General features: G+C 34.8%; 1 gene segment (V, D, J or C); it reads left to right on the plus strand.

Annotated features, from left to right (window-relative positions):
* Positions 1-19,490, plus strand: part of TRAV18.2 (T cell receptor alpha variable 18.2) — a 311,022-nt gene that overhangs the window by 10,293 nt on the left and 281,239 nt on the right. Inside the window, 1 exon segment of the V gene segment in view lies at positions 8,510-8,521. Within this exon segment, the coding sequence occupies positions 8,510-8,521 (12 nt within the window).

Here is a 19,490-nt window from a genome sequence, read left to right on the forward strand (position 1 = left end):
CTTCTAGCTCTAAATTCATGAACCTGTAATAAGAAAGCATTTTGCTATTTGTCCGCCCCCTTCCCCAAAAAACCATTTGTCTTTACTGTCTTGGGTATTTACATCTCTCCCCTCCCACCATGAATATGTGACCCAGAGTAGGTTAGTAGATGACAAAGCTGCCAGTGGGTACCTAATCCCTCACCATGCACAAGGCTGTGATGCCCCAGTATGGCTATGGGACCTCATCTTGTCTGGTGTCCAACCTTTACAGACAATCATCCCCCAAAATACAGAAGGCAGAGGGCAGAGCTAAGAGGGTAAAATGGCAAGAAGTATGGTGAAATCCCCATCCCAAACCCCTGAAAAACTCTGAAAAAGCACCAGACAGAAATTAATAGGGAAATTCATACTGAGTCATTTTATCAGCCCATGTTGGTGTCGGGAAACAGAATGGTCTGTGGGCACTTGAGATGATGGTCTGGCCAGGAGGATATTGCAGAACACTCTGTTGAAGAGAAGACTGTACACAGGGCAAGATGAAGCCCCACTCTAGAGCATCACAGTCTTGTACAGGATGAGGGAAAAGGTGCTGATAGGCAGCTTTGTCATCCACTAATCAATGCTGGGTCACAGATCTAGGATGGACTAAAGAGGGGACCCCTAAGCATACTTCTTGCTAGGAGGCACATGATGCCACATCAAAAGAATTTACACAGTCTCACACTGAGAACTTTATTATCCTAGCTACAGAATTGTGAGTTGTTATTTTATTCTTGCTTTTAACCATTCTTAAGTCTCCTGTTAGTCAACTAGCATTTATTAAACATCTAAAATGTTCCAGACCCTTGATCAAGCACCAAGGAGACAAAGAAAGGAAGAAAGCAACATCTCAGCCCTCTAGAAGGTCAGATAACAACATGCAAATAATTATGTACATAAACTCTGTGTATATATGTATATATAGCATATACATATATGTAGCATAAATGAGCAATGATAGAGATAAAGGGGGAGCAAAAGAAGGGGGACAAGAAAGGCCTCCTGCTTGAGCTCAGTCTTAAAGATGGTAGAGTAGCAAGAAGTATGGTGCGCTCCCCTCCTTCGACCCCCAAAAAGACCACCAAATATCCAGGAAAAGTACCAGACTGAATCTTGATGGGGAAATCCACACTGAGTCCTGGTGGTTCTCATACAGAGAAGACAGGAAATAAAACTGAGGGAAAAAACATCCCAGGCACTACAGATGACCAGTACAAAGGAAGAAAGAAATAAAGAGTTTGGAGAGGGAGTTTGAGAAATATCATATAAGCCAGTGTAGAGGGGGTGGAAGTAAAGTATAAGAAAATTAGAAAAAAATAGAAAGGGAATAGATTGTAAACAACTTCTTAAACCCTTACCTTCTATCTTAGAATCAATACTGTATATTGATCCCAAGGCAGAAGAGTGCTAAGGGCTAGGCAATGAGGGTTAAGTGACTTGTCCAGGGTCACACAGCTAGGAAGTAATGATTTTAGGGCTGTGGTATCCAACTCAGATAGAAATAGAGGCCACTAAACCATACAGATACGAATGAATACACTATATTCTATTGCATTTTTCTTTATTTTAAGTATTTCCAAATTACATTTTTTAAAATCCTTACCTTCTATCATATAGAATGAATACTAGGTGATGGTTTTAAGGTGGAAGAGCAGTAGGGGCTAGGCCATGAAAATTAAGTGACTTGACCAAGGTCATACAGCTAGGAAGTATCTGAAGTCATATTTGAACCCAGGACCTCCTTGTCTCCAGTCCTGGCTCTCTACCTACTAAATCACCTAGCTTCCCCACCGTAAAGGACTTTAAGTGCTGAACAGATTATTTTATTTGATTCTAGAATTAATATGGGGTCACTGAGGTTTATTATGTAGGGAAGGCCTGGGGAGTGGTGACCTGTCCAAGCTTCCCCCCTTTTTTAAGAAAAAATAATTTGACACTGTGAAACTGATCAGATGGACCCCCTCATCCCTAAAGAGAGGAGGTGAAATCTATAGAGAGAGGAAAAGCTGGAGTGACTGACGAGTGTATAGGCATCACCACTGAATTAAAAAAAAAAAAAGTTAACTTCATTGAATAGTCTTACCAAGGTCACTTCTGATTTTCTTTATTTTTTTAAAACCCTTAGTCTTAGAAGAGATACTAAGGATCAGTTCCATAACAGAAGAACAGTGGCCTGGAGTCAGAAGGACTCCTCTTCCTGAGTTCAAATCTGGCCTCAGACACTTACTGGCTATGTGAACCTGGTCAGCCACTTAACCCTGCTGGCCTCAGTTTCCTCATCTGTAAAAAAAGAGGGAAATGGCAAAACTTTCCAGTAACTTTCCCAAGAAAATCTCAAAGGTCGTCACAAAGAATCAAACAAGACTGAAACACCTGAAAAGTAATAGCTAAAAGCAATATAAACTCCAAGGTTTGGAAGTTACTAAATTTGTGCCCTGGCAGAAACAAACTAGTTGGGCCTATTTTGTAAGCCACATGTAGTTACAGATGGGAAAATTGGCTGCATTTTTAATTAGAGGGTCAAGGTTCAAGGCTTGGATGTGCCACTTTCTACTATGTAATCATAATGAGTCACTTCAACTTTCTATTTACCTCAATTTTCTTATCTGTTACCTGAAAGAGTAAAGGACTCTGAAGTCCCTTCTAGCTTCATAGCTATGATCTCAATCAGAAAAAGGAAACCTAGATGATGCCACAAACTGGTCTAAGGATGATGTTTAATACTAATAAATTAAAACCAAGTATATAGTGACTAGATACTGTTTTTCTTTCATTTCAATAAATGAATAAATCTGGTGATAAAGTCAACATTTTAAGAAGCTAATCTATTATCTCACTGAGAAGTAAAAGTATGGATCAAATGAAGCTTAATTAATTCCAGGTTGGATGGATACCTGGACATTTTAGCCCATCTAAATTTGGCTACCCTGGTGGCAGATAGCTTCCAGATACAGGAACGAGAAATGGAATGGGAGCAGGAAATGGGCACCTAAGATAACCAGAGCTGGGGGCTGGGACCAGATCTGGGAGGAAGCAGAGGAAACTGTGAGGGAATCAAAAGCCTAGACAGCTATAGACAGGAATAGCTAGAAGAGTGTGTATCTATGGTACCAGAGAAGGATGAAAATAGAGTGGAGGTGGCTTTCTGTTGTGACTAGGACAAGATTCCCTTGACTCAGAAATTGATTGATCCTTTGAAAAGGAGGATACCTCCTCTGACTCTCATATCTGATATTATAGAAGCCAAAGGAAAATCATGATGCCTTGATAGTCAATCCCTTCTGTCTGGCATTATCTTTATGAGTAAGAGAAAGTGGAACAGGGTCCTCAGGTTCTAATCAGCCAAGAGAGTCATCTACACACTGAACTTAAGTTTAAGTATATATATATATACATATATATATACACATATATATAGTTATAGCTATTTATAGTTTTATATATAACTTTATGTAGTTTTCTTTATGCATATTTCTATAAAAATATATGTATATTTCTAAATAACAATATGTAGTCATATAGATTTCGTTCTATATAACTATATGTCATTATATAGATATAGAAAGGTTTTTTCCTAATTGTCCCAGTGGTTCAAGCAGGATCCTGGGAGAGGCCTTATCTTCCTTACTTTAATTCATTCAAATTAAGGAAAGAAATTTCATGGATGATTCAAAGGCTTACAATAAAAGCAGTGGTTATTTCTCCTCGCATATCACGACTTCAGAGCCCTGGGACTTAGCTCCGGCTTCTGTGCAGCAGGAACACAATGTGCCCCAGGCACCTGCAGCCTGTACACAAACCTTGTAGCCAAGGCTCCCACCTCCCTCCCAGCCAGGGGAATCAATCCATCAGGGTGCAGAGACACAGAGCATATGGTTTATCCATCTGCAAGGGGGAAATCATACAGCTATGGAAAAGAAGCAGAAAAATTTGGTTTAAAGAACATCCCTTGTTCCTTCCTACCATCATTTTGAAATCAAAGTAGAACTTGGAAGGTCTTTTTCTTCAAGAAAGCTGATTTCAAAAAATTAAGAAAGAATTAAATATAGTTAATAGTTCCATAGCCCTTCAGGGTCATTGGATTTCAAACTAGGAGAGTCTATAGTCTTATTCTTTCATTTTACAGTTGAAGAAACTGTGGTCCAGAGAATTAGAGTGGTTTGCCTGGTTCTGCATAGGCAGAGAATGAGTCAAAATCATACCCAGGTGTTCGGTCTCTGAGGTTCTTTCCATTGTGCAATGATGCTTCCTAAACAGAATATAGTAGATGTGAGGAGGATAAAGAGGATAGAGTGAATATTGCATGATGATTCTGTGACAAGACACTGCAAATCTCTTCCTTTTAAAGTGGAGATAATGAGGTTCAAAGAGAAAAAAATTGTCATGTTCACACAGTTAGTACATGCCAGTCTCGAGCTCAGATCTCCTAGTCCAGTCATCTTGCCACCATAGCATATGGCCTTAGCCTTAGCTGAGGAGGTTTGTGTAAAGATTGCAGATTACTGGACACACCATATATCTCTCCTCTTCCTATATAATGCTATCCCTTTTCATTAAAAAAATCCATCAGCAAAGACTCCAAAATGGAAGGCAGCACAAGAGAGATAAGAGGTTCTCAAAAAATTAAATTTTATCTGTGCAATTGAGGATGATACTAATGAGAAAGAAAAGATGGCAAAAAGGCCACTATTAATGTGGCAGTACATTATTCCAAAAAGCTGAAACTTTAAAGCAAAAGACTTTTGTAAAAGATGTAAGGAGAGATGTATAGCCAAGGAAAATATAATTGGGAGATGAGAAATACCACAGAAGGCTAAAGACCAGAATGAACTGAATTTTGCTGAAATATGCTGAGGACTATGCAAAAGTCTTTAAAGGTTTATTCAGAGCAAGAAGAATCAGGCAGAGAATGAGAGACAGATTTTTTTGGACCTAGTCAACAGAAATTTATTTTACTCGACATACTCTTTTGTAAACACAGTTTTGTTTCGCTTTGCTATTAGGTAAGGAGGAGAGGAAGATAAAATATTTCTTTTTTAATTAGGAAAACAAGTTAACTTTAAAAATTAAAGTTAAAAATTGAATAAGGCAGCAGAAATTGGCTCACTCTTTAGAAGTGATTGTGTAAGATGAGTACAAGACAGAGTGGAAGTAGAATCTACTTAACTTTTTTTTTTCACTTCTAATTTCAAAGAAAGCCATCTTTAGTATGGAAAACAGAGAACAAAGGCATGGTTAAGAGGAAAAGTTAAGTGAAGCATTAATAAGAAAATGTCTAGTTCCCAAAGAAAAATATATCCCAAGCTAATAGAGCAATACCAGCATATAATAACAGAATAAGAAAAGGAGGTGGCTAATAGGCTAGCTTATGACAATGACCATGCAATAAAAGAGGCTGGGAATGAGGCTACCTTACCACCCACATAAAGGAATGCCATCTTGGGTGAAAAATTTCATGTGGCAAACCACTGATTTGTTGACAACTATTGTTTTCATATGTAGAGAATTCTCCTTGAATCCATGTGACTTCCCATATAGCAGAATACTGCTGCAAAGTCCATTTCTGCCTCCTTCCTCACTTTTTGGATCTAGCATGTGCTTAATTCCTCTGGCTTACCCTCCATTTCATATTTACCTGTATCCTTGTGTAGAGCACCCAGTATGTAGTAGTCACTTAATGTTTGTTGAATTAGAGTAGTAGAGCAAAGGTTTAAAACCAGGTTCTTTGGTTATAATTCACTACTCAATTGCATTTGGACATCCTAAGTGTTGGTGAACATTTATAAAGGGAAGTAGTGGTCACTCTTGCTGCTTAAAAATGATATTAAACAGAAACTCATCCACTCCTCCGCTTATACAAGTTTTGTGAATACCTTCCCAAAAGTTCTTCATAAAGGATACATCTGATATGGGAAGGCATCCTCCTGGGTCTTTTAATATTTTGAGTAATGATGAATATGATGAATACACAGAAGCACTGTAAGACTTAAGTGAATTGAAGCAAAATAAGCAAAACCTGGAGGAAAACATACCAAATGACTACAACAAAGTAAATACAAAGAAATCCAAAACCATCTTATCTCAATGTTATATTATGAAAGTGGAAAGATTAAACTTGGCTCTAAGGAAGAGATGAGAAAACACTTTCCCTGTCCCCACTTCTTTGCACAATATGTGCACGTGTATGCGTACTAAATATAAAATCAAACTTTTTTGATGATTAGTTTTGCTGAATTGTCCACCTGTTTTTTATTCTTTATTATGAAGAGTGACTGTTTGGGAAAAGAAATAAAGGCTGTCAGGAAATGTTGAGAATATTTTTAGGAAGTAATAAAAATTTACTTTGAAAAAATATTTCCTAGATATCAGCATAGCTCTTGGATATATGCTTCTTTATGTTTATATAACTAGACCATATCTTTTCTAAAGATAGATTTTCATTATTTTTTAAATTTTTTATTTTTCAGTTGCATGTAGAAAAATTATTTTACAATTGCTTTTTGACTTCCTAGAATTCAAGTTTTCTCCCTCTTTACCCTCCCCACCTCCCCGAGATAATGAAGAGTCTGATACATTTTATGTCTATACTTTCATGCAATATATATTTTTATATTACTCATGTCATGATAGAAGTCACATATCACACATACAATAGAAATCTCATGAAGGAAATATAGTGGAAGATGGCATGCTTTGATGTGCACTTAGACTTCAGCAGTTTCTGCTTTGGCGATGGGCCGCATTTTCATCCTGAATTGTTGCTGATAATGCTTTAATTCTTTACAGTTGATCATTGTATAATGTTTCTGTTATTGTATACATTGTTCTCCTGCTTCTGCTCACTTCACTTTGCATTCATTCATATAAGTCTTTCCATCTTTTTTCTGAACTCATTCCTTATGGAACAATAGTATTTCATTATAACTATATACCACAACTTGTTCATCCTTTCCCCAACTGATGGACAACCTCTCATTTTCCAATTCTTTGCCACAAAGAGCTACTAAAAATATTTTGATACAAGTAGGTCCTTTCCCCCCATCTCTGATCTCTTTTGAATATAGACTTAGCAGTAGTATTGCTGGGTCAAAGGGTATGCATAGCATTGTGGTCCTTTGAGTCTGGTTCCATATTGATCTCCAGAATGGTTTTATTAGTTCACAGTTCTGCCAACGGTGTATTGGTGTCCCAATTTCCCACATCCTCTCCAATATTTCTCATTTTCCTTTTTGGTCATATTAGCCAGTATGGTTTGTGTGAGGTAGTATCTCAGACTTGTTTTAATGTGCATTTCTCTAATTGATAATGATTTGGAACATTTTTTCATATGGCTAAAAATAGCATTTATTTCTTCCTCTGAAAACTGCCTGTTCACATCCTTTGATAATTTTTCATTTGGGGAATGGTTTGACTCAATTCTTTTTATATTTGACAGACAAAACTTTTGTCAGAGATACTTGCCGTAAGATTTTTTCCAATTTTGTTTCCCTTGTAATCTTGATTGCATTGGTTTTATTTGTACAAAACCTTTTTTATTTAATATAATCAAAATTATCTATTTCATTTTTCTTCTTACCATTTCCATAAACCTGATACATAAACTTTTCCTGTGTTCCCCTAATTTGTTGATGGTGTTACCTTTTATTTCTAGATGAAGTATCCATTTTGACTTTATTCTGGTATGTGATATGAGATGTTGTTGCTCTATGCCTAGTTTTTACCACGCTACTTTCCACTTTTCCCAGCAGGTCAAATACAGTCATCCCTCACTATATTGCAGTTCACTTGTTGTGACTTCACTGCATTGTGGGCTTTTAAAAATATGTGTGTGTGTGCATGTGTGTATGTGTGTATAATTCTGTGTTGCGGAGTTTTTGCTATATCATGAGATTTTGCAGATGAATACCGTACTGTTCACAATGGAAATGCAGTAGGCCACTACCACTTGTACAAGTTTGCCAACCCAAGATTGTACACAGCAACACTATTGGCTGATGGAATGAAAGGTGACCAGCCACAGCACTGTGTCTCTATCCTGGGTGCTGATTGACTCAGTGACTATAGCATTGGTCTTTTTGCTTTTTTCTGCACTGTGTTTGAGAGCATCTAAGGTATTTATAAGAGTGTGGAAAAGGTTCATAAGAGTGTGGGAAAGGTTTAAAGGAGAGAGGGAAGGGTTTATAAAGCCTTAATATATATATATATATATATATATACATATATATACATGCATATATGTATATATAATAAAATAAATATAACACCGCTACTTAGTGGATTTTTACCACACATATATCTCTAGATACAAATCTCTGGATTTGTATGGGACTGAGTAGGTAAGTTAATTTAGATAAGATTATCATTTTTATTATATTGGCTTGGCCTATCCATGAGGAATTAATGTTTTCCACTTGTTTAGTTCTGGTTTTATTTGTGTAAAGAGTGTTTTGTGATTGTGTTCATATAGTTGTTGGATTTGTTTTGGCAGGTATACCCTCCGGTATTTTATTTTGTCTAGAATTATTTTTAATGGAATTTTCTTTTAATTTTTATCCTGTGACTTTGTTGAAGTGGTTAATTATTTCTATTGATTTTTTTTGTTGATTCTCTAGGGTTCTCTAGACATACCATCAAATCATCTGCAAAGAATGACAATTTTGTTTCTTCATTGCTTATTCTAATTCCTTCAATTCCTTTTTCTGTTTTTATTGCTATAATGAGCACTTCTAGTGCAATATTAAATAACAGTGTTGACAATGAACATCCTTGCTATATCTCTGATCTTATTAGAAAGGGTTTTAGTTTACCTCCATTATAGATAATGGTTACTGATGGTATTAGATAGATGCCACTTGTCACTTTTAGGAAGATTCTCTGTATTCCAGTGTTTTCTAACATTTTTTGTGGGAACAGGTATTGTATTTTGTCAAAGGCTTTTTCCTGCATCTTTTGAAATAATCATGAGGTTTCTGTTGGTTTTGTTATTAATATGGTCAATTATGCTAATGTTTTTCCTAATATTGATCCATCCTATATTCCCAGTGTAAAGTTTACCTGATTGTGGTGTATGATTTTTGTGATATAACATTGTAATCTCCTTGCTAGTATTTTATTTAAAAATTTTGCATACATGTTCATTAAGAAGGCTGGTCTACGATTTTTGGGGTTTACATATTATAGGAACTCTTCCTCCCCATTATGTCACTTTGTTTTGATGTAATCAATCAGTCACCTTTGATGTGGAGGGATAGAAAGACCCTCAGAGAAAGGAAGTTGAAACCATCAAGACAGGAAACTGATCCCACAAGCACTGCCTCCCTGGGCAGTGCCAGCCAAATTAAGAAACTATGATTGGTTCCTGACATGCAACATGGGAAAACTAGTGGTTGGAGAAAACTGCTTATAAAGGTGAGACCGAGGCTCTGGAGAGACTTTCACAGTTTTCTGGCTGGAGTTTGGAACCTGAAGGAACACATATCAGTGGTGAGCTTCAATCCATCAGAATAACAGATAAAGTATTAAGCTAAGCTCCTTTCTACCTCTTTCTTACATTTCCCTCTCTTTACTATCACTACTTTGATTAAATTAAATTGTTAAAGCTACTAACAGCCTCATTGATTTAATTTTAATTATTATAGTATCAATACCAAGAAAATGAGTTTAGAAGGATTCCCTCTTCCCTCATTTTTCTAAATAGTTTATATAGTACTGGAGTTTGAATATGTGGTAGAATTTACTTGTGAATCCAAAGGTCCTGGGGCTGTTTTCTTATGGAGATCCTTAATGGTTTCTTCAATTTCTTTTTCTGTGATGGGGTTGCTTAAGTATTCTATTTCCTCTTTTGTTTATCTAGATGGCTTATATTTTTGTAATTATTCAATTATTTCATTTAGATTGTCAGATTTATTGACATATAGTTGTACAAAAAATCCTCCAATAATTGCTTTAATTTCTTCTTTGTTAGTTGTCTTTTTTCATTTTTAATACTGGAAACTTGGTTGTCTTCTTTCCTTTTTAATCAATTTGACCAATGATTTATCTATTTTATTTATTTTTTCATAAAAATAGCTCCTTGTCTTACTTATTAGTTCAATGGTTTTCTTACTTTTAGTTTTGTTCATCTCTCTCTTGATTTTCAGGATTCCATTTTTGGTGTTTAGTTAGGGATTTTTAATCATTTTCTCGTTTTAGTTATGTAACCAATTCATTGATCTGTGCTTTCCTTAATTTATTGATGTAAGTATCAAGAGATATGACTTTCCCCCTAAGTACCACTTTTGCTGCATCTAATGAGTTTTGATATATTGTCTCCTCATTGCCATTTTCTTTAATGAAATTGTTGATTGTTTCTATGATTTGGTCTTTGATCCATTCATTCTTTAGCATAAGATTATTGGTTTCCAATTAGTTTTTAGTCTTTCTGCTTCCTTTTGTTGATTATAATTTTTATTGAATTATGGTTTGACAAATATGCATTTCATGTTTCTGCTTTTCTACATTTGGATGTAAGGTTTTTATTCCTTATTATGTGGTCAATTTTTGTGAAGCTGCCATATAGTGCTGAGGAAAAGTGTACTCCTTTCTATTCCCATTCACTTTTATCAAGAGGTCTATCATATCCAGCTTTTTCTAAAGTTCTATTTGCCTCCTTAACTTCTTTCTTATTTATTTTTTGGTTGGATTTATCTACTTCTGTAAGGGGAATGTTGAGGTAACATTTTACTATTCCATACTGTAACTCATGTGGCTATTCCTTTAGGAATCTAGATGCTATACTGCTTGGTGCATATGTGTTTAATCCATATGTTGTTTCATTATCTATTGTGCCTTTTATCATGATGTGATTTCCTTCCTTATCTCTTCATTAGTTCAACTTTTACTTTTGCTTTGTCTGAGATAATTGCTACCCCTGCCTTTTTTACATTAGCTGAGGCACAGTAGATTCTGATTCAGACTCTTTTATTTTTTGTGTGTCTCCCTATTTTAAATGTTTTTCTTATAAACAGCATATTGTGGGATCCTGGTTTTTAATCTACTCTGCTATCCTTTTCCATTTTGTGAGTGAGTTCATTCCACTCACATTCACAGTTATAATTACTAATTGTATGTTTCCCTCCATCTTATTTCCCCTGTTCACTCTTATCTCTCTCTCCTTTTAGCCTTTTCCTGTTCACAGATGTTTCATAGTCTATGACAGCCTCCCAAGTTCACTCTCTCTGTACATCACTCCCCTCCTTTATTCTACCTACTTTCCTACTTCATTATAGGGAAAGGTATATTTCTATAGTTGACTAGATGTGGAAGTTGTTTCCACTTTGAGCTAATTCTAAGGATAGTAGAGTTCAATCAAAGCTCTCCCTCCATTTTCTCCTCTATTGTGTTCACCTCTTATGCACCCCTTAATGAGAAGTAGTTTACCCCCTTTTTATCTCTCCTTTTCTCTTTTCCCCATGTGTTCCTCTTTCCCACGCCTATTTTTGGTAGGGATAGGAGAGAATATCAGCTGATCTTATTTAGCTTCCTTCCTTTTTTCTATGTATAATCCTTGTCATTGTTCTGATCATGATATAGATCTTAAGTATCTTAGGTACTTTAGGTATCTTGCATACTTTAAGTATCTTACCTTTCTCAAGTATCAAAAATATCTAAGTATTTTAATAATCATCTTTCCAGGTATAAATGTATACAATTCAACATTATCAAAACCCCTAGCGAGGCAGTTAAGTAGCTCAGTGGATTGAGAGCTGGGCCTAGAGATAGGAAATTCTGGATTCAAATCTGGCCTCAGACACTTCCCAGCTGTGTGACCCTGGGCAAGTCACTTGACTCCCATTGCCTAGCCTTTACCACTCTTCTACCTTGGAACCAATACATAGTATTGATTCCAAGATGGAAGATAAGGGTTTAAAAAAAACACCCTTAGGTTTCCATTTTACCTTTTTTATGCTTTTTTTTATTGAATGTCAAATTTGTCCAACAAATTTTCTTTTCAGCTCTGATTTTTTGGTCATGAAAGTCTGAAATTCCTCTATTTCGTTGAATACTAATCCCCCCCCCCCCAGTGTCTTAGGCTTAGTTTTGCTAGATATATAATTCCAGATTATAGTTATAGATTCTTTGCCTTTTTGAATATTATATTCCATGCCTTCCAGTCCTTTAATATAGAAGCTGCTAGGTCCTCTATAATCCTGATTGTGGCTTCATGATATTTGAATTGTTTTCTTCTGAGTGATTATATAGCTTTTTTCCTTGGCCTGGGAGTTCTGGAATTTGGCTGCAATAGTCCTTGGGTATTTTATTTTGGGATCTCTTTCAGGAGGTGATGGGTAGATTCTTTCAATTTCTATTTTTTTCCCACTTGTTTGAGGATATCAAAACAGTTTTCCTTGATAATTTCTTGTAATCTGGTGGTCATCCTCTTCTTTTTTTCATGGCTTTCAGGTAATCTGATTCTTAGATTATCTTTCCTGGTTTAATTTTCTAGGTCATTTTCTAGTAAGGTTTTTATTTTAAATTTTCTTCTATTTTTTCGTTTTGTTTATTTTGTCTTATTGTTTCCCACTGTCTAATGATATAACTAGCTTTTATTTGTCCAATTCTAGTTTGGGGCGATTTATTTTCCTCTATGAGTTTTTGTGTTTCCTTTTCCATTTGGCCAACCCTATTCTTTAAATAGTTGTTTTCTTCCATTTTTGCATCCATTTCCTTAGGAAATCATATTCTTTAATGTATTTTTGGGCCTCCCTTTCATTTTGGCCTATTGTACTTTTTAGAGAGTTTATTTCTTTAATGAATTTTTCCTAGCTGATCAGTTTTTTCTGTAAATTCTCTTATTTGGTTTTTTTTAACTTCTTTTCAAGTTCTTCTAGGGGTTCTTTTGTGAACTAAAATCCTTTCACACTTTCCTTTAAGGCTTAACATTTTTCATTTTTGGCATTGTTATCCTCTTCTGAGTTTGTATTTTAATCTTCCCTGACACTAAAGAAACTTTCTAAGTTCAGGGCTTTGTTGTTATTTTTATCTTTTGCTCATTTTTCTAATTGTTTTTTCCCCACATTAACATATCTATCTGTTGAGGTATGATCCTATGATCCTAGTGTAGAGGGCACACTGCTCCAAACTTACAGAGTGCTCTTTTCTGATACTTGGGATAGACCTGGTTGCCTTTGTTTTAAATGGTATGTCTGCTGAGAAAGTGGTCCTGCTGGTCTGCTCTGGGGAGGTATGCTGCTGATTTATCTAGCTATATTCAGTACCCCATGTTAGCTGTTCCCCTGTTGTTTCATGGACTGGCTTGGTCCACATTCTTCTGCTCCTTGACCCTAACAAGTGTCTTTGGGTGGGCAGATCTCCTGCTCTGAGCTCTATTGCCTAGGGTCCTCTGGGAACATTGGTTTCTTGTGGTTCAGCTGGTCCCCCTTAAGGCTCCTTTGTAGTCTCACTGCTTTGCTGGCACATGGGAGTATTGGAATTCCTGTGGTTCAGCCAATCCTCTTTCCAGATATTTTTACTGTCACTTTTGAGTATTCAGTCACCTCTGACAATATACTATCTGAATATCCTTTCCATTCATCACTCCACTGCTCTTTCTAATTTGTTTTTATTCATATGTTAAGTATAATCTTCAGTCTACAGTTCCTTTTCAGGAAACCTTTAAAGCCATTCATCAATTTTGTGAGTGTTATTTTAGTTAAAACTAGATTCTAAAATGTCTAAATCCATTTAACTGGGCACATGTGTAATATGTGACTATAATCTGTCACAGTATAAGAAAAGAAAATAGATGAGGGTGTCACTATCAAGTCCTTAGCATTACTTTCTTACATAAGGGAACAAGAGTAATATGCTATCATCATTTTTAGAGTTTCTAGTGATGGAATAATGTTCATGAGGAAAGACAACAGTACTATATAGGTAACATGTTCATCTGACAAATGGACAAACTTAGTTTCTTTTTTTAGGTAGGAATATTTTTTTAAATAGACATTTTAACAGTTTCTTCCCATACTCCAATGGACAATATTGTGCATACCTCACCTTAGAAATCACTATGTTAATGTGGGATAAAAAGCAACAATTAGAAAAATGAGCAAAAGATAAAAATAACAACAAAGCCCTGACCGTAGATTAACCATGGACTCTCTACATACACCATTACTACTCACACAGTTATGAGAGATATAAATGAAGGATTTCTGCTTGATGAGCAAATCCTCATCAAGGATTAATAAGAGAATGTGAGTAAGAGTCACATAGGAACAGAAAGGAAAGGAAGGGAAGGAAAGAGAAAAGAAGGAAAGGGAAGATCAAGGAAGTATTAATATAATATCTAATCCAGGATAGGCAGTATGCTCAAGTTTTGCAAATATTATTTCATCGTCTACAGCACAAATATGATACTGAAACCTAAACCAGGAAGATCACAAACAGAAAATGAAACAGATTTCTCTAATTCCCCAAATTTCCCTTACATAACAAGTTCCCTAATGAATATTAATGCAGAAATTTTAAATGAAATACAAACAAGACTATAGCAATACATAACAAAGATCACTATGACCATAAGGGAAATATACCAGGAATTCAGGGATGGTTTAATATTAGAAAAACTATCAGCAGAATATCAATAATAAAACCAACAGAAATCTTATAATCATCTCAATAGATGCAGAAAAAGCTTTTGACAAAATACATCATTAATTCCTAGAAACACTAGAAATCATTAAAATAAGTAGAGCTTTCCCTAAAATGATAAGTAGTCTCTATCTAAAACCATAAGCAAATATTATATGTAATGATAATAAACTAGAAGTCTTTCTAATAACATCAGAAATGAAGCAAGAATGTCCATTATCATCAGTATTACTCAATATTGTTCTAGAAAGGCTAGCTATAGTAATAAGATGAGAAAAATAAATTGAAGAAATTACAACAGGCAATGAGGAAATAAAACTATCACTCATTACAGACAGTGTGATGATATACTTACAGATTCCTAGAGATTGAAATTTTAAAACCTAGCTGAAATTATTAACAACTTCAGCAAAGTTGCAGGATATAAGATAAATCTATATAAAATCATAAGAATATTAACATATTACCAACAAATCCAAAATGAATAGAAAGAAAGAGAAATTCCATTTCAAATAACTGCAGACAATATAAAATACTTGGGAGTCTGGGGGCAGTTTGATGGCTCAGTGGATTGAAAGCCAAGCCCAGAGGCAAGAGGTCCTAGGTTCAAATTTAGCCTCAAACACTTCCTGGCCATGTGACCCTAGGCAATTCATTTAGTCCCCATTGCATAACCTTTACCACTCTTCTACTTTGGAACCAAAACACAGCATTAGTATTAAGACAAAAGGTAAAGGTTTTATTTTTTTAATGCTTAAAAGTCTACCTACCAAGATAAACCCAGGAACTAGATGAACACGATTATAAAACACTTTTCACACAAATAAAATCAGAACTAAACAACTGGAGAAATAGTCATCGTTCACGGGTAGGCTAAGCCAATATAATAAAAATGGCAATTCTACCTAAATATAAATTTACTTTTCAGAGCCATATCAATCAAGTTGCCAAAAAATTATTTTAGGAAGCTAGAAAAGATTATAACAAAATTCACCTAGAAGAAAAAAAGGCCAAGAATAACAAGGGAATCAATGAAAAGAAGCATGAAGAAAGATGGTTTAACAGTCCTAGATCTTAAACTATATTAGAAAGTGGTAATCCTCAAAACAATTTAGGGACAAGAACTCACTATTTAATAAAAAAATCATTAGAAAAATAGAAAAGAGCTTGACAGAAATTAGGGATAGATCAGCATTCACACCATATACCAAGATAAGGTCAAAATGGATATGTGATTTGGATATAAAAGGAGATATCATAAACAAATTCAGGAAGCATGGGAGATTATTCCTGTCAAGTTTATGGATAAAGAAAGAATTTATGACCAAACAATAGATAGGGAGAATTATAAGATATAAAATAGACGATTTTGATTAAATTAAATTAAAAGGGTTTTGGTTTTTTTTTTTTTTTCAAAGTAAATGCAGCCATGATTAGAAGGAACACAGGAAACGGAGGGAAATTTTTTATAGCTTATTTCTCTGATAAAGTTTTAATTTCTCAAATATACACTGTGTCAAATTTATAAGAATATGAATCACTTCCCCAGTAGATAAGTGGTCAAAAGATATGAATAGGTAGTTTTCAAAAGAAGAAATCGAAGCTATCTCCAGTCATGGAAAAAAATGCTTTAAACCACTATTGATTAGAGAAATGCAAACTAGAACAATTCTGAGGTACCACCTCACAGTTAGCAGATTTACTAATATGACAGAAAAGATAAATGACAAATGTTGGAGATGATGTGGGAAAATTAGGACATTAATGAATTGTTGGTGAAGTTGTGAAGTGATCCAACTGTTCTGGAGAGCAACTTGGAACTATGCCTATAGGACTCTAAAACGTTGCATTCCTTTCCATCCAGCAATACCACAACTAGATCTGTATCTTATAAACATTCCAAAAAAAAAAAAAGAAATGAATCTATTTGTACAAAAATATTAGTAGTAGCTCTCTTTGTGGTAGCAAAAAATTGGAAATTGAAGGGATGATCATCAGTTGGGAAATGGGTGAACAAGTTGTGGTATATGATTGTGATCGAATACAATTATGCTACAAGAAATAATAAGTATAATGCTTTCAAAAAAACTGGTCTTACAGGAACTGATGCAAAGAGAACCAGGAGAACATTGTACACAGTAATAGCAATATAATGATCAATTTAGCTGTTCTCAGCAATACAATGATCCAAGACAACTCCACAGGACTTATATTAAAAATGCTATCCATTTTCAGAGAAAGAACTAATGGACTCTAAATACAGATTGGAGTATACTCTATTTTCTTTACTATTCTTATTTTTTGCTGCATTTTCTTTTACAACATGTCTAATAAATGTTTTGCATGACTGCACATGTATAATCTATATCAAATTACTTGCCTTCTCAAGGAAGAGTGAGGGGGAAAGAGGAGAAAGAGAATTTCGAACTAAAAAAATGTTAATGAATGTTTACATTTTTTGCTTACAAGTAATTGAGAAAAATAAAATCAAATGTAAATGTAAAAAATATTATTTCATTTTATTTTCACAAGGTTAAGAGGTAGGTGTTGTTATAATTATCCCCATTTAACAGCTAATGAAACAGGTAAACAGAGTTTAAGTGACTTACCCAGGATCACATAAATCAATGAGATTAAAGATCCCTCAAATGAACAAAATTATAACTAAAAATAATAATAATTTCCAAACTTCCATCAGGAATGCAGAAACAACAGCAGCTGTGATCATTGGGAAGCTCTTTGTAATTTAATAACATCTTCAGGTTCTGTAGTAGGTCAAAGATCCTATTAGTGTGGACATTATGAAATAAGACACAGATCACAGTTCATCCATATCTGACCATCTTGGGCTTCCACTATCCCTGTCCTCTCTTGAAGTCACTATAGGAGATCCACAATTTTCTTGACAAAGTGAGGATGCCAGGGGGATACACAGGTCAACCATAGTTTTCCAGTCACTCTCATCACGTGATCAGATAATTTTTTATGAATCATGCCTTTCTTTGAAGATGATCTTTCCCCAGTTCTTTGCTTTACAGTCTGCCCATACCTATCATATGTCCTTCTATTGTCCTCTTAGTGATACTCAATTTTATTTTTCATAGATCGTAGTGTCCCACATCCCACAGTCATATAATAACACTGGTTAAACATTAGAATTTAAAAGACAAGCCATTGTTTCAGGAGAAGTTCAGAACCATTAAAAAGTAGCTCAAAGATTTCCCATTGGTGATTTAGTCTGTCTTCTCCACTTGCTTAATTCAGGGCCAAATTCATTGTACATTTGTAGTATCTGTCCAAAATATTTATTCTGATGGGTGTACTTTAAGAGTACAGCAAACAAGCAAAAGATGGAATAGATATGCAAAGATTATTATAACTCTTAACTTTTAAGGAAAATTAATTACCACACTTGAACTTTAACATCAGTTCTACATAAGCTTAAAGAGGAAGTAGAAAAGGAATTCAAGAGAACAAAGAATGGAGAAGCAGTCAAATTTGTATAGTGAACATAAAACAGATCTGTGCTGAAGGTGATGCAATTACATGGATATTGAGACATCAGTTCACAAGGTATCTGAAAGAGGAAAAATATTAAAGGTGTGGGAAAATTTTTAGACATCATTAATTAATTGTAGGTACCAGCTATGACTACTTTGCATTATATAAAATTTTAGTTAGAATAATATATGCAAGTATTAAAGGCATTCTTACTAATAGCATTAGTAGGGAATAAGTATGTTTTGCCAACTATATTCCACAATAGAGCATATCTTTATCACTACATATGTTATCACTATGTAATTTTGAAGAAATTTGTAGAGAATGTAAGATTTCATTGTACTTATTGTTTGTTGACCAAAAGCTTTTAATTTTATAGAAATACAGTATTTATCTGAAAAGGATCTTGGCAACAATGTAGTTTAACCTATATCTGAAAAAAATTAAGGAAATAAGTAATGGTTTAAAATAACTTTTTTTTAAAACAACTTCAGAAGTAGTAATTGAATCCAAGATTGATGCAATTTAAGTCCAAGTGTACCCGAACTAAAAATTCTGCTTTTTATTCACTGGATCTGGATTCAAATATAACCTTAGATATTTGTTATCTCTTTGGTGTTAGACAAGTCACTGACCTTCTTTATATTGTAGTTTTCTTGGGTTCTTTAAATCTACCATCGTATGATGTTGCTACCTGGCCTTATTTTGATGGAACAAAATGCTGCCTTAGAGATTCTCTTTACTGAAGAAGTCTTCTACACATACATCAAAATTATGCACGAGTATTTGAAAGGTAAAACAATAGAGACAAACTTGTTCAACAGTCTTCTGATCATCAGTAACAGACAAGGCTGAAAGCATGAAAAAGTGTGTATTCACCAAAGATGTTTGCTTTTGTAAAAGGTCCAAGTGGGGTATCCTAAGGATAGGGAGGTACTCTTAATACTCTTGTTAGTTAATGGCATTGTTCTAAGCCCCCAAATATTTCAAAACTTCCTAGATGAAAAGTGGAGTTTACATAGCTGGTTCCTACATTTAGGAAGGACTAACAATAATGTTAGTTCTCCTGTGAACACTGGGTAAGAGATGGGTATATTAGGAACATTGCTTTAGCAATTCGGCTCTAAGTCATTATTGTTTGCATTTTCCTTGGACCATAGATGATTCCTTATGGCTGAATCTGCTTATGTACGTATATGAGAAATATATTCTGCTTTTATTTGACTGGGCAACCACAATGGGAACCCCATTTCTTGAATAGAGCAACTAGGGAAGTCTGCATTAGGGGGCTAAAGACTCCCCTTCGACATTTGTGTCCTTAGCAAGATTGGCAA

This window comes from Monodelphis domestica, chromosome 1 (genome assembly GCF_027887165.1).
Source record: "Monodelphis domestica isolate mMonDom1 chromosome 1, mMonDom1.pri, whole genome shotgun sequence".
In the NCBI taxonomy this organism is placed as follows: domain Eukaryota; kingdom Metazoa; phylum Chordata; class Mammalia; order Didelphimorphia; family Didelphidae; genus Monodelphis; species Monodelphis domestica.